The sequence below is a fragment of the Rhinopithecus bieti genome, unplaced genomic scaffold (assembly GCF_001698545.2).
Source record: "Rhinopithecus bieti isolate Rb0 unplaced genomic scaffold, ASM169854v2 scaffold_29928, whole genome shotgun sequence".
Classification (NCBI taxonomy): domain Eukaryota; kingdom Metazoa; phylum Chordata; class Mammalia; order Primates; family Cercopithecidae; genus Rhinopithecus; species Rhinopithecus bieti.
The window spans coordinates 1,792,371-1,809,196 of record NW_016814053.1 but is presented as its reverse complement, the minus strand read 5'-3'; the positions used below and the strand labels follow the sequence as shown (position 1 = coordinate 1,809,196).

The following is a 16,826-nucleotide window of genomic DNA, read 5'->3' as shown; positions in this document are numbered from 1 at the left end:
AATTTTTTTTTTTTTGTAGAGACGGGGTTTTGCCATGTTTCCCAGGGTCTTTCCCCAACTTTTTATAGGTCAGTGGGTGGGCCTGAAAGTTGCAACCCTCTGATCCTTTTTCTTTTTTTCATGAGTCAGTTTGGTTTTAAGTAACCCTTCAATCCTCTAATCATCTGGTCTTTTTGGTGACTGGCCCTATCATGAAGTTATCTAGGGGCCCTACCGTAAGTAACCTCATTAACATAAACTCAATATTTATCAAAGGGACTCATTATGAATAACAAAAGACATTATTATCACTCAGGATATTCTTAGCATTTTAGGGGCTCTAAGACAGGAACCAAGGACAAAGACCAAAAATATGTTTCATATACCACATGTGGTAGAGCCAGGATCGAAGTTCAGGTCTGTCAGGTTCCAAAGCCCGTGATGTTTCCATTATAAGATGCCAGAGTGAATAATAGTTGGCCATAACCTGGATGGTCAGTCATATGATATGTTTGTGTTCAGAGGTCTTGAACCTGTCTTATCCTAGATAACAGCTATGTGCCACATACGATGTTTTAGTCAGTGATAGACTACATATACCCATATATATGACAGTAATCCTGTAAGATTATACTGTATTTTTACTGTACCTTTTCTGTATGTAGATATGTTTAGATACATAAATACTTACCATTGTGTTACAGTTACCTACAGCATTCTGTACAGTAACATGCTGTACAGGCTTGTAGCCTGGGAGCAATAGGCTATACCTATGTGGCCTAAGTGTTGTAGTATACCATCTAGTTTTGTGTAAGTACACGCCATGATATTTGCACAATGACAAAATCACCTAACAGTGCATTTCTCAGAACATACCCCTGTCTTTAAGCAGTGCATGGCTGTAATTCACAGATGGGAGCTTGGATGAAATCTATAATTCCTTCTCACATCCAGGAGATGGGCTCCAAATTGTGAAACCAGATTGTAGCAGGATTAGGAGTTATCTTCATTCTCATCCCAGCTCTTACCATTAACCTATAAGACTATATAGCCTAAGCTATTAAGTAAAACCTAGGGCTCTGTAAGACCTTAATCAAGTCTTTTAGCACCTTGCCAGTTTTAAAATAAAATGCCAAAATTCTTTAAGTAAAAGTAGCTTAGAATTATCCACAGTAGGAGGTTTTAGATTTAACAAAACTATCTGGAATCGATATTTTGCAGTATATTTACTGTCTGTTATCCAAGAGATTTTAAAATTCTCTTCCTGTTCATAATTGATTTTACTCTGTCTTGGAATATATTAGTCTGAGATTGAATGAAGATATACCCTTAACTCATATTGTTTGTTTTTTTTGTACAAGCAAATCTCTTTATTTCCAAAGACCTCTCCAACCCAAGTTAAAAGAATACACACTATGATTCCATCTTTTAATATATTAACATCAAGATGTACATGTTTGAAAATGGTTGGAATTTTATACTGGAATAATGCATACTAAACTATTAATAGTTTCTACCTCTGAGGGACATGGGGTAAGAGGGGCATGAGAGTAAACATTCATATTTTGCTCTCTCTGTCTTGTGTTCGAATCTTTTGTAATGATAATACATTCACATGTAATAACTTTTATTTTACAAAGAATGAGTTTTCCCAAGAACAAAATGCAACAATTCTGCTATAGCTTGTTGACATTTAATGCAAATATATTGCTTTATATAATATACGAATTGTTCAAAAGTGATAATAACAGCTTTAATCATGCTCCCAATAAAATATTTGCTAAAGAAATTCTACAGTTTATTCCATAAATTTAAAAACATGTAGAAAACAATTATCACCCATAAATTAAATGATGTATTTGGTGCAGGGCTGGCAAGCCCCAAAGTTGGGGCTTAGTTTGGGACAGTTCTTGGCTTTGTCCAGGAAAGAAGCCAAAGGCATGACAATGGTAGGAACCTCTGCTGAAGCGGCAGTGTACAACAGCAGCAGAAGTACTGTTTCTTGTGGAGCAGGGCTAGTCTGTAGGCAGTGTGCCTAGAGTAGCCTGTATTGCTTTTTATATTTAGTAATTTTTAAGCAGAATTCTCAATCTCACATTTCTTAATCTTTCCTTCTCTTTTTTTTAGGATATTGAAAAGATTTTTAGTAACATTTCAGATATACATGAATTGACTGTGAAACTTTTAGGTTTGATTGAAGACACAGTTGAAATGACTGATGAAAGCAGTCCTCATCCCTTAGCTGGCAGCTGTTTTGAAGATTTGGCAGAAGTAAGTTTACAAAACTACTTTATATTCTCATTAAAGTCCTAAATGCTGTACTAAGAAATTTAGACACAAGTCTTGGCAACATAGTGAGACCTCATTTCCATAAAAAAATAAAATAATTAGCCAGGCATGGTAGTGCCCATCTGTGGTCCCAGTGACTCAGGAGGCTGAGGTAGGAGGATTACTTGAGCCTGGTGGATCAAGCCCATGATGTGTCACTGAACTCCATCCTGGGTGACAGAGTGAGACCCTGTCTCCAAAAAAAAAAATTTTTTTATGAAAATTAGAAGATACCACTGGCCATTGTAAAAAGATATTTAAGATTTAACCGATAACAAACTAAAATCACATTGCCTATATAGTGACACTTTCTTTATAGTGTATTTATGGCAATATTTATAGTAAAAGTTTATATACTAGAGTATTAATATTTGGATTTTTTTTTTAAGTCGTAAGTATGTTCAAGATGAAGAAAGATGCATTTTATTGACCATAACTCTTTACCTTCTGTGGATTTTAAACTTAAAAGTTGGAAAGAAGGTTTATATTATTTTAATGTTTTCCAAAGTAAAATTATTTTGTTGTCTTTTAAATGACTATAAAATAATGTAGCTCATTGTAAAATAATCAGAAAATAGAGAGATATATAAATTGGATGAAAGTCACTTTATTTTATGACATCCATAGATAACTTATCCTTATATTTTCTGTGCATACATACGAACGTATGTGTGTTTGCAAAATAGGATCCTACTATTTTATAACTTACTGTTTTACTCTGTGCATCATAAACATTGTCCGTATTAATGTATATACTTCAACACAATTTTTAAGTATAAATAATGTGATGTTATATGGAGACACCATAACATATTTTAACTATTATCCATAGGTTGTAGAGTTTTTTCCTTTCTTTTTTTTTTTTTTTGTTATTGTAAACAACACTGCAACAAACATGCTTGCACTATGCCTTGATATTCCAATCCTTTTTTTTTTTTTTTTTGAGACGGAGTCTCGGTCTGTCGCCCAGGCTAGAGTGCAATGGCACAATCTTGTCTCACTACAACCTCCGCCTCCCTGGTTCAAGCCATTCTCTTACCTCAGCCTCCTCAGTAGCTGGGATTACAGGCGCCTGACACCATGCCTGGCTAATTTTTTTATTTTTGATAGAGACAGTGTTTCACTATGTTGGCCAGGCTGGCCTCGAACTCCTGAACTCATGATCCACCCGCCTCGGCCTCCCAAAGTACTGGGATTACAGACGTGAGCCACTGCGCCCAGCCATATGTTCTAATCATTTTTAAGGATGTATTCCTGGAAGTGGAATTTTAGTGCTAAAGACTAGGTATATTTTTAGAACTTTGAAACATTTTGCCACATTCACTTCCAGATAAATTCCAGTGTATGTAAGCTTCCTTCTTTCTTCACCCTTTCCCTTTGCTAACTCTGGATATTACCTTATTCTTTCTNAAAAAACCCTGCAAAAAAAATTGTTGCCCTTTTCCTTTTTTTTTCAAACCTTTTTTTTTTTTTTTTTTTGAGACGGAGTCTCGGTCTGTCGCCCAGGCTAGAGTGCAATGGCACAATCTTGTCTCACTACAACCTCCGCCTCCCTGGTTCAAGCCATTCTCTTACCTCAGCCTCCTCAGTAGCTGGGATTACAGGCGCCTGACACCATGCCTGGCTAATTTTTTTATTTTGATAGAGACAGTGTTTCACTATGTTGGCCAGGCTGGCCTCGAACTCCTGAACTCATGATCCACCCGCCTCGGCCTCCCAAAGTACTGGGATTACAGACGTGAGCCACTGCGCCCAGCCATATGTTCTAATCATTTTAAGGATGTATTCCTGGAAGTGGAATTTTAGTGCTAAAGACTAGGTATATTTTAGAACTTTGAAACATTTTGCCACATTCACTTCCAGATAAATTCCAGTGTATGTAAGCTTCCTTCTTTCTTCACCCTTTCCCTTTGCTAACTCTGGATATTACCTTATTCTTTCTCTTTTTAATTCTTTTTTTCGAAATTTGTTTTGTTTTCATATCTGGTTCTGCAGATATACCATTCATTTTTGCCAGTCTCATGGGAAAAGAAATCTTTCTTTCTTCTCCTTCTGTTCTCTTTTTTCTTTTCATTTCTTTCTTTTCTTTTGAGATAGGGTCTCACTCTGTTGCTCAAGCTGGAATATAGTGGAACAATCATAGCTCACTATAACCTCGAACTCCTGGGATCAAGTGATAATCTGTATCATATTAGTAGAAAATATATTCTTTTAAACCTAATGCTTTTCTCTTTTTTTGAAAATAGGAGCAAGCGTTTGATCCTTATGAAACATTATCACAGGACATTCTTTCACCAGAGTTTAATGAACATTTCAATAAATTGATGGCCAGACCTGCAGTTGCTCTACACTTTCAGGTAAACTTAAATTGAAGGTTTTTTTTGTTGTTTATAAAGCAAATCAATAAATCTCTCACTATTTTATCCTTCAAATATTTGTAATTCTAGAATACTTTTAATCCTTCAAATCTTGTTCATTCTAAACCTATTTTAGTTTATCTTTTGTTTTCTCTCTGGAGCTCTATCTGTTCTTACTGTAGAAATCTTTTATAGTACAACATCATGAATACTGAATGACCAGAAGAATTTGGCACATACTAGATATGGGATGTAAAGATGAATCTGGCCGGGTGCGGTGGCTTGTGCCTGTAACCCCAGCATTTTGGGAGGCCGAGGCAGGTGGATCACTTGAGGTCAGGAGTTTGAGACCAGCCTGGCCAACATGGTGAAACCCTGTCTCAACTAAAATTGCAAAAGTTAGCTGGGCGTGGTGGTGGGCTCCTGTAATCGCAGCTACTCAGGAGGCCAAGGCAGGAGAATCACTTGAACCCGGAAGGCAGAGGTTGCAGTGAGCTGAGATCACGCCACTGCCCTCCAGTTTGGGTGGCATAGCGAGACTCCGTCTCAAAAAAAAAATTAAAAAATAAAGATGAATCTGGAGTGTGATTTGAGGATTATGTTCTCTATAGGGGAAGAATTGGAGAAATCTTAAAAGTTGAGATAACCTCAACCTCCTATATACTCATACTGATTTTTCTATGAGGCCTACTATTTAAAGGAGATAAATACTGTATTGAGGGAGAGTATGCAAGTTAGTTGGTTCAGGAATACACTTAGATAAAATGAAAATACGTGGAGAGATACACACAATAAAATTTTATTTTTACTATCTCAACACTATAACAAAAGTTATGTTGGCATAGGTGATACTTGATTAAATGTGTAAAACTTCTACATCTAAACTGACTTTTCCAGCCGGGCATGGTGGCTCAGCTGGGTGGGAGGCCGAGGCGGGCGGATCACGAGGTCAGGAGATCGAGACCATCCTGGCTAACACGGTGAAACCCCTTCTCTACTAAAAAACACAAAAAACTAGCCGGGCGTGGTGGCGGGCGCCTGTAGTCCCAGCTACTCCGGAGGCTGAGGCAGGAGAATGGCGTAAACCCGGGAGGCAGAGCTTGCAGTGAGCTGAGATCCAGTCACCGCACTCCAGCCTGGGCGACAGAGCGAGACTCCGTCTCAAAAAAAAATACAAAAAATTAGCCGGGCACCTCTATTCCCAGCTACTCGGGATGCTGAGACAGGAGAATGGCGTGAACCCAGGAGGCAGAACTTGCAGTGAGCCGAGATCGTGCCACTGCACTCCAGCCTGGGCGATGAGCAAGACTCCATCTCAAAAAACAAAAACAAAAAATGTTATGTTGGCATAGGTGATACTTGACTAAATGTGTAAAACTTCTACATCTAAACTGACTTTTCCAGCCAGACGTGGTGGCTCCTGCCTGTAATCATAGCACTTTGGGAGGCTAAGGTCAGAGGATTGCTTGGACCCAGGTTTTTGAGACCAGCCTGGGCAACATAGGGAGACCTCGTCTCTACAAAATATAAAAACTTAGCCGAGCGTGGTGGCATGCACCTGTGGCATGCAAAGAGAATTGCTTGATCGTGGGAGGTCAAGGCTGCAATGAGTCATGATCATGCCTCTGCACCCCAGCCTTGGGTGCAGAGTGAGACCCAGTCTCAAAAAAATAAAAAATTAAAAAAAAACTGGCTTTTACCCCTTGACATTCGAATATGGTAAAATCTTTATTGTCCTAAAACAAGCAAGCAAGCAAATGAACAAACCTTTCTTTAGTAGAATAAGTAACTAGAGTGAAGAAAGTTTTTTCATTTCCTCTCTCATTTTTTTCTTTGCAGCCAATTGTCTTTATATTATTTTTTACCATTCTTTATGAAAACACTACCATGTATGTTTTAATCAGGATATAAATTGCCTTGGACAAGTAATTTAATTGCCAAATCCAGTAGATATTTTTATTTCATACTTATGTCTGTAGTATTTGTTACTGCTCTTATCTCTGGGTTCCTGTATACCTGAAGACTGGCCGCGATGGCTCATGCCTATAATCCCAGCACTTTGGGAGGCTGAGGGGGGTGGATCACCTGAGGTCAGGGGTTCAAGACCAGTCTGGTCAACATGGTGAAACCCTGTCTCTACTAAAAAATGGAAAAATTAGCTGGGTGTGGTGGCAGGCACCTGTAATCCCAGCTACTCGGGAGGCTGAGGCAGGAGAATTGCTTGAATCTAGGAGGTGGAGGTTGCAGTGAGCCGAGATTGTGCCACTACACTCCAGCCTAGGTATCAGAGCAAGACTCTGTACCCCCACCCAAAAATATAGATAGATAGATAGATAGATAGATAGATAGATAGATAGATAGATAGGGAGACACACACACACACACACACACTATCCAGGTGTGGTGGTGCACACCTGTAGTTCCAGCTACTACAGAGGCTGAGGCAGGAGGATCACTTGGAGGCTGGAGAATCACTTGAACCCAGGAGGTGGGGGTTGCAGTGAGCCAAGATTGCACCACGGCACTCAGGCCTGGGCTACAGAGTGAGACTCTGTCTCAAAAAAAAAAAAAAAAAAGAGAAAGAAATACCTGAGACTGGGTAATTTATAAAGAAAAGAGGTTTAATTGGCTCAGAGTTCCACAGGCTCTACAGGAAGCATGGCTGGGGAGGCCTCAGGAAATTTACAGTCATGGCGGAAGGCAAAAGGGAAGCAGGCACGTCTTCACATGGCCAAAGCAGGAGGAAGGAGCAGGGAGGTGCCACACACTTCTAAACAACCAGATCTCCTGAGAACTCTATTACAAGAACAGCACTAAAGGAAGAAATCTGCCCCCATGATCCAGTCACCTCCCACTAGGCCCCACCTCCAACATTGGGGATTACAGTTGAACATAAGATTTGGACGGGGACACAAATTCAAACCATATCAGCTCCTATGATACTACATGTTCCCAATTTTCATCTTCTCTAATTTCTTCTTCTCAGTCTCTTAATTATAGCTATTATCCAACTTCTGTTATCAGCCCCTGTTTTTCTGTTCTTCTGTACTCTCCTTGGGTGACTTCATCCATATCTATATACTGGTGACTTCTTATTTGTATTTCCAGACCATCACTTTCTTTTAAGCACTCTGTATATATGTGTATGTGTCTATACACTTTCATATAACCAGCTGCCTTGAATTGATGCACTTGGATCCTCTAAACGCACTTCAAATATGACATGTTTAAAACTGAAGTTACCATCTTCTCCCTGCCTTCTTTACTGTGAATTCCCATTATTTATTATCTTCCACTTCTCTACTCTCAAAAACTTGTTATCATGGAATAAAAATTATACTTAATTCTCAAAATTACTTCAAGAGAGGAATTTTTTAAAGTTGACTCATATTTTCATATAAACCATAAAGTATGCATTAAATACACAGTCTATAAGAACTTTGGATACTCATTAAAAGCACTCACAACACATTCCTTGTTTCAGTCCTATTTTATTAGGAATTTTTGCTGTAGAATTTGAATGTTAAAGGGCCCAATTATTAATAAAGCTGTCGCCCTAGATATTCAGTGAAATTGGAAGAGTTAGATGAAATCCTTTTTTAGGCCAAACTCACTTGTTTTAACTTAAAAAAAAATTCCATGTAAGATAAAATAACGCTTCCTTAATAAAACTAAAAACAAAAAGCATCTTTAGAAGCTGTGTAGCATACTTTATTTATTTAGAGACAGTGTCTCACTCTGTTGCCCAGGCTGGAGTACAGTGGCACAATCTCAGTGCATTGCAACCTCCACCTCCTGGGTTCAAGCAATTCGCTTGCCTTAATCTCTCGAGTAGCTGCGAGTACAAGTGTGGACCACCACGCCTGGCTAATTTTGGTATTTTTTGGTAGAGACAGAGTTGCACCATATTGGCTAGGCTGTTCTTTTGACCATGAGGCACCGTGCCTGGACTGTATAGCACACTTAAAAAAATAAGATTTGAAGTTAGAACTTAAGGCTTTGGGTCAATTAATAGTTTTTGTTTGTTTGTTTGAGACAGAATCCTTCACCCAGGCTGGAGTGCAGTGGCGTCATCTTGGCTCGCTGCAACCTCTGCCTCTTGGGTTTAAGGAGTCCTCCTGCCTCAGCGTCCTGAGTAGCTGGGACTGCAGGCGCATGCCACCACACCTGGCTAATTTTTGTATTTTTAGTAGAGACAGAGTTTCACCATGTTGGCCAGGCTGTACTCAAACTCTTAACATCAGGTAATCTGCCCGCCTCTGCCTCCCAAAGTGCTGGGATTACAGGCATGAGCCATTCTGCCCAGCCCCAATTAATAGTTGTATTACCTTGAGCAATTCACTTAATCTCTGAGACTCAGTTTGCTCATTAGTAAAATGATGATCATAATGATATATCTATCTCTTATAGTTATTAGGAAATTAAATGGTAATATATATAAAGCATAAGCATAATGTTTGATGTGTATTAAATACTCAAATGTAGCTCCTGTTGTCAGAGGACTCCTTCCACTGTAAATACATGCTACAAAAATTTTATAATGCACTTTGTCAGCCATTGTAGTACAAATTAGCAAAACAGTTGATCTTGTAGACTGATTTTGAAGTTTCATATTGGTTTCGTTTCAAGCACTATATATAAAATATCCAGAATAATTCACTATATTAGTTAGATTAATGCTGTCTTAGTCTATTCAGGCTGCTCTAATAAAATATCATAAACTGGATGGCTTATAAACAATAGAAATTTATTTCTCACAGTTTGAGTTTGGAAAGTCCTATATCAAGAGGCTAACAGATTTGGTGTCTAGTGAGGGTTTGCTCTTCTGGTTCATAGATGGTGCTTTCTTATTGTGTCCTCACATGGTGGATGGCACAAACAAGCTCCCTTAGGCCCCTTTTATAAGGGCACTAATCCTGTTCACAAGGGCTCTGCCCTCATATCCTAATCACCTCCTAAAGGCCCCATCTCTTAATACTGTTGCATTGGGGATTAGGTTTCAATATGTGACTTTTGAGGGAACACAAACATGCAGATCATAACAAATGTCAAAATGAATTAATCTTTAAGAAAATTGGTGGCACTTTTTGTGTATCCTAGTAAGAAGTTTGGTTACTGGGTAATACGTCTGTTGAACAGATTATAATTTAACTTTAACAAAATGTGAAAATTATGGAAATATTTTTGAAGATTTTTTTAAAGCAGCATATCAGATTCTTTCTCACATTATATATTGGTGTGGTTAGTATTTTTCTTATGGCAAGAAATACCAGTAAGTCAACTATATAGACATCTAAAATTAACATGAGTTAAATCCATTATAAATTTTAGAAAACCATTTATTCTGCAGTAGTTTCCAAAACTGGGGTGTACCTATCCCAAGCTATATACTAAGATTTTTCAGGATATGTAAAGGCACAGAGAGCTTTAAGGGAATCTATTTCTAGTCTTCGGAGACGTTGTTTATGTTTTTTGCATTGTCTTTTCCAAATTCTCTTACTTGTTAACTTTTGCTGTATGTATTTCCCATTATGCATTGATCTAAGATGTGAAAACCTCTAGGGCACCAAACAGGAAAAAAAAAAAAAAAAGTATTACCTCTATGGGAGAGTTCACTGAGTACAAAGCAAAAGAGTTTGCAAAAGAAGGTTATGGGGGATGCTAGTAAAAATTCTTGGTAGCCAAAATGTCATATCTATCTATGTTATGTCGTATCTATCTGCCTAAGAATTAAGACGTGATATGCTTATCACAAGGGTTTATATTAACCTTATTGTAAGTACTTTATCATCATTTATTATAAAGAAGAGGAGAAACTTGTAAAGTTCTCATACCTTGATGTAATATGTTAGAAGCAGTTGTAGTTTCATCCAGAGGCTTCTAATCCTTGAGACCGTGACATTAATATGTTCGTTTGAATTTAACAATAAAGTTTGACTTCTGACAAAGACTGGTGTTACTCTTTATTTTGACAATGAAGATCGGCTTTGTCAATTAAGTTGTATGACAGACATTTTTCATAAATGAGCTAAATCTGAAATTTTATTCAATTATTGTTTGGTGAAATACATATAGATCACATTTACAGTATACAGCATCCCCTGAAATGCATCTTTTGTAACTATGTAAATTTAAAACATTTTAAAATTGTGCAAGAGGGTGCATAGCTTCTCAGAATTCCTTTAGGGTATGTGGAAGCCAAAACATAAGCTGTAGAGGATTATTGTGAAAGTTATTTTAGCCACATAAAAGAAAACGAATGTATATATTTCTCTAATAAAGGAGGAAAGGAAGAAAAGAATAACTTGATATACAGCACTTCAGTTTCAATATAGAACATGCATTCTGTTGTAGTTTTGATAAGTCTATATCTCAAATTTTTAGTGGCCATTTCTGTTAGGCACTGCTGTTGCGTGTCCTTGATGTCAGAGACATACTGTGATATCTTTTTGCTTTGCAGTCCATTGCTGATGGCTTTAAAGAGGCAGTTCGTTATGTCCTTCCACGTCTTATGCTGGTGCCAGTATATCACTGTTGGCACTATTTTGAGTTACTAAAGGTAAGATTTTATAACATAGAATCTCAAAGTCCTTATGTAATAGAAAAGTTTACTTTTTAAAATTAATTTTGGAGACACACATTACCAGTCTTTTAGTTCTTATTTTATGTAATTAATAACTTTTATATATAACATTGCTCTAAATTTCTGTCTTGTTTATCTTATAAAAGAAATAACTTTTGAAGTTAATATTTTTTTCTGTGCAGTGTTGTATTCTTCCTGTCTTAGCTGGAACCCAAGCAGCACATTAAAAATATATGTATAACTTTACAAAAAAAGATTCTCTGCTCTATTTTAATTAACTAGCCAGCCACTAGTCCTGGTCACGTTGGCTAAGAGGGTTTGGGAGGCTAGTGATTAATTGGCGGCAAAAGTAGCTGTGGTTTAGGATGAGTCAGGCCATTATAGTCAATGACCTGATCTTAAATGCAGACCTAGTAGCAGAGATTTTAAAAAAGCAATCATCCAGGTAAGGGAAAAGTTTTTTTTTAATTATGTGGTCAAACCAGCATTTTTAAATGTTGGCAATGTTAGAGGACAACTCTAAGACTAATGATAGGACTTCTAATAAGACATGAACTGTATTTTTTAAAATTTAGGCATCCAAATATACATCTGGGGCTGCTTATATATTATTCATATGAAGCCTGCATATCTTTTGATGAGTTCTTTATGGATCCATTAGTATCCATGGAGACTTACACAATGAAGTTGCTCATCTATTTGTGGATAAAAGCTGGCTTCCTCCAGCATCAAATGCTGTGGGTAGTAGCACTCCATAAAAAAGAACATAAAAAAGAGATAAGTATTCATTAGAAGTAATCATATATATTCCTTGCCTAGATGCCTACAAGATATACATAGAATTATTCTGGCTTTTATTTTAATGTTATTACCGTGGATTAGATGGAAAAAGTCTTAACTGTCTATCTAAACCAACGATGTGGTATCCTAAAGGAGAGGTACAAAATAATCAAGCAGAAAGATACTTTGCTTCTAAAGAGCAGTGAAAAAGTTGGAAGCTGGACATGGTGGCACAAGCCTGTAGTCCCACCTACTTGGGAGGCTGAAATAAGAGGATCACATGAGGTCAGGAGTTCAAGGCCAGCCTGAGCAACTATAAGACTCTGTCAAAGAAAAAAAAAAAAAAGTTGAGAAAGAACATTTTACTGAGCAAGATATGTAAGAATTACAGTTGAGAAGGGGCCATAATCTGAAAGTAGACAGACGTTCTTAGATGTTAGCTAGAGTCAGTGAAAATCAGTAGCAGTGATAGAGATAAATGAATGGATTGTCACCAGAAAATCTCCATCTCTCATATGCTCACTTTGGTAATCACTCCTACCTTTAAAAGATCAAGGGAAATTGTGTAAGGAATTAGAAATGGGAAAAGAAACACTCATCGATGAGTTCTCATGCTTGTCCAAAGGCAGCAGATATTCTTATTACTAGGTAGTAGTAATTTTGGGCTTCAAAGAATGAATAAAGAGAGCCAGGTGCGGTGGCTCATGCCTGTAATCCCAGCACTTTGGGAGTTCAAGGGGGATCAAATCACTTGAGGTTAGGAGTTCAAGACCAGTCTGGCCAACATGGTGAAATCATGTTTTAGTCTCTATTAAAATACAAAAATTAGGCAGGCGTAGTGGCACATGCCTGTAATCCCAGCTACTCAGGAGGCTGAGGCAGGAGACAGCTTGGGCAACAGAGCGAGACTCTATCTCAAGAAAAAAAAAAAAGAAAAAAAAAAGAATGAATAAAGAGAAACTACCTATGTCTGATCAATGAAACGGTAACCCTTAGAATAAATGGGGAATATACTCAGTTTTAATTAATGCACAGCAACAACAAGAACAAATGGAGATGTGGAATGGAAAGACAGGCCTTAGAAAAGATTAGAAATGGCGAAAGATTTGAATCACTTCACAAAACAGGATATCCAAAATGGCAGTAAACGTGTATTCAAACTCATTAAAAGTCAAGGAAATGCAGTTAAAACCACAGGATACCATTACATACACACCAGATTACAGAAATTTGAAAGTCTGAAAATATCCATAAACAGCAGCATGAACTATTTGCATTCAGCTAGGAATGAAACTGTATAACCCACTTTGGAAAACTGCTTGGCATTACCTTTTAAATTAAAAAATATGCATACTGTGTGACTAGGCAGTTCCATCCTTGAATATATACTCTAAAGAAACAAAATGTATGCACATGTATACCAAGAGAAATGTACAAGAAAGTCTATACCAGGTGTCAGTAATAGCAAACCCTGTTTGCCAACCAGAAAAGGGTAATTAAATTGTGGTTCAGTCAGGTAATGAAAGAAAATTACACTAGAACAACACACATCAATGATGCTTACAAATAAACTTTGAGAAATAATATTTCATTGGTGTGTTATATTTATTTATCCATTCATCTGTTGATAGACCACTGAATTATTATTTTTTTTTTTTGAGATGGAGTCTTGCTCTGTCACCAGGCTGGAATGCAGTGGTGTGATCTCAGCTCACTGCAACCTCTGCCCCCCTGGGTTCAAGCAATTCTCCTGCCTCAGCCTCCTGAGTAGCTGGGACTATAGGCACATGTCACCACACCCAGCTAATTTTTGTATTTTTAGTAGCGACAGGGTTTCACCATGTTGGCCAGGATAGACTCGATCTCTTGACCTCGTGATCTGCCCATCTCAGCCTCCAAAATGCTGGGATTACAGGCATGAGCCACCGTGCCTGGCCAACTGTTGGATTTTTTTTTACCTTTTGGTTACTGTAAATAATGCTTCTGTGAATGTGGGTGTACAAATATGCCTTTGAGACTTTGTTTTGAATTATTTTATGTATATACCTGGGAGTGGAATGGGTGGATCATATGGTAATTTTCTCTTTAATTTTTTGAGGAACTACCATACTGTTTTTCATAGTAACTGCACCATTTTACGTTCCTACCAACCATGCACAAGGTTCTGATTTCTCCACATCTTTACCAAACCTTGTTAGTTTCTTTCTTTCTTTTTTTGAGATGGAGTTCCACTCTTGTCGCCCAGGCTGGAGTGCAATGGCACAATCTTGGCTCACTGCAACCTCCGCCTCCCAGGTTCAAGCGATTCTCCTGCCTCAGCCTCCCGAGTAGCTGGGATTATAGGTGCCCGCCACCATGCCCATCTAATTTTTTGTATTTTTAGTAGAGACAGGGTTTCACTATGTTGGCCAGGCTGGTCTCGAGCTCCTGACCTCAGGCAATCCACCTGCTTCGTCCTCCCCAAGTGCTGGGATTACAGGCGTAAGCCACCACGCCTGGCCTGTTTTTTTGTTTGTTTGGTTTTTTGTTAATAGTAGTCATCCTAATGGATACGAGGTGGTATCTTATTGTGGTTTTGATTTTAATTTTCTTAATGACTAGTGATGTTGAGTATCTTTTATGTGCTTCTCAACTATTTGTATGTCATCTATTTTATTGTGTTGTTTTTGGGACAGGGTCTTGCTCTGTTACCCAGGCTGGAGTGCAGTGATACAATCATGGCTTACTGCAGCCTTGACCTCCTGGGCTCAAACGACCCTAGTACAGTGAATTAGAGACAAATTGATAATTTATTGGAATTTCCCTTTGCTATGTGCACACATGTCCATAGTAGATGTAGCATTTGGTAGGAGTTTCAACAAAAGCAGGGTAAATATTCCAGTGAAGTCTCATACAGAATTAAGAAAAAACTTACATGAAATATAAAATCTTGGACAGGATACACTTGTAGACAACTAGGGATAATGATGAGTATCAAGTAGCAAGGAATATATTCTTCAGCTAGGTTAATAAGATATTACCCATTAAAGCCAGGCACAGCAGGTCACGCTTGTAATCCTAGCACTTTAGGAGGCCAAGGAAGGTAGATTACTGAAGCTCAGGAATTTGAGACCAGCCTGGGTAACATGGCCAAACCCCATCTCTACAAAAAATTAGCTGGGTGTGGTGGCGCATGCCTGTAGTCCAAGCTACTAGGGGGTCGGAGGGTTAAAGCAGGAGGATCGCTTGAACCCGGGACATTGAAGCTGCAGTGAGCCAAGATGGTGCCACTGCATTCCAGCCTAGTTGACAAAGTGAAACTTTGTCTCAAAGAAAAAGGAAAGATATTACCCATTAATAAACAATCACTTTTATTTTTAATTTTAAGCATACATAGCAAGGGTATCTTTTCTCTTTGACCTCTTTTCCAAAGTACACTCATTTCATTTTATTTCTTAAACTCAGTAGTTTTCCAGTTTGTTTTCAACATAGAAAGAATCCATTTCAACTCAGTGGTCATCAGATTTAGACACAGACCAGTGTTTTGCATAGCTGTGTCTGGTGTCATTGTAGAGCGACAGGGTATTAGTGTAGCAAAAAAGCAGAGACTTTGGGATCAGAGCTCCTGGGTTTGGATACAAACTCTCCTATTTATATTGGGCAAATTACTTAATTTCTCTGTGCCTCATTTCCTTCATCTGTAACATACGATAATAGTACCTTGTCTTACAGAGTTGTAATTAAAAGTTAAATAAGCTAATACATAAAAGAGGGTGCCCAGAGTAGAGCTCAAAAAACATTCATGGCCGGGTGCGGTGGCTCAAGCCTGTAATCCCAGCACTTTGGGAGGCCGAGACGGGCGGATCACGAGGTCAGGAGATCGAGACTATCCTGGCTAACATGGTGAAACCCCATCTCTACTAAAAAATACAAAAAACTAGCCGGGCGAGGTGGCAGGCGCCTGTAGTCTCAGCTTACTCGGGAGGCTGAGGCAGGAGAATGGCGTAAACCCGGGAGGTAGAACTTGCAGTGAGCTGAGATCCAGCCACTACACTCCAGCCTGGGCGACAGAGCGAGACTCCGTCTCAAAAAAAAAAAAAAAAAAAAAAATTCATTATTGGTCTAAATACTTAACAAAATCATACAGTAGTCATTTATTCCAGTTACTACTGACAGCCACCTAGTGGGTACCTACCACGTGCAGGTAAACTAAAAAGGAATAAAACGTGTCCCTAGGCATTAAGGTGTTCACAATTTAGTGAAGAAAATAGATGTCAAACAAATAATTACAATATTATTAAGAGCCTAATAGAAGTACTACTATGAGATCAATAAAGCAGGAGTTACTAGCTCTGCTTAGAGAAGTCAGAAAAAAATCATATTAATTTTTCCTTTGTTTAGTGAAGTAAAAAAAAAAACAAAACAAAACATTGGTTTTGGGTATATAGGGATTTGTCCTACTGAGAGAGAGCGAAGAGTGTGTGCATGTATGGGTATGTGTGTGTGTGTGTGTGTGTGTGTGTCATTATTTATTTGGGGGAGTCGTGAAAGACAAATGCTGAGGAACTCTGCAGAATAAAAGAGACAATAGAAACATGACAATTTAGTGCATCATGGACCAGTTCCTGTTTTGGGGGAAAATATTACCTTAAAGGATGTTATTAGAACAATTGGCAAAATTGGAATATACACTATAGATGAGATTACAGATTAATCAGTGTTAAATTTCCTGAAGTTGATCACTATACTGTGATTCTGTAAAAGAAAATCCTTGTTGTAAGATGAACTATTAGAAACATTAAAGGAGTAAGGGAGAGTGA

At 38.1% G+C, this 16,826-nt stretch overlaps 1 protein-coding gene across 1 annotated transcript in view; it reads left to right on the top strand.

Annotated features, from left to right (window-relative positions):
• SOS2 (SOS Ras/Rho guanine nucleotide exchange factor 2) overlaps positions 1 to 16,826 on the top strand; it is a 119,409-nt gene that overhangs the window by 53,930 nt on the left and 48,653 nt on the right. Inside the window, exons 6-8 of the mRNA XM_017849451.1 lie at positions 2,107 to 2,250; positions 4,554 to 4,664; positions 11,125 to 11,223. Coding sequence (XP_017704940.1) covers positions 2,107 to 2,250; positions 4,554 to 4,664; positions 11,125 to 11,223 — 354 coding nt within the window. The remainder of the gene's footprint in view (positions 1 to 2,106; positions 2,251 to 4,553; positions 4,665 to 11,124; positions 11,224 to 16,826) is intronic.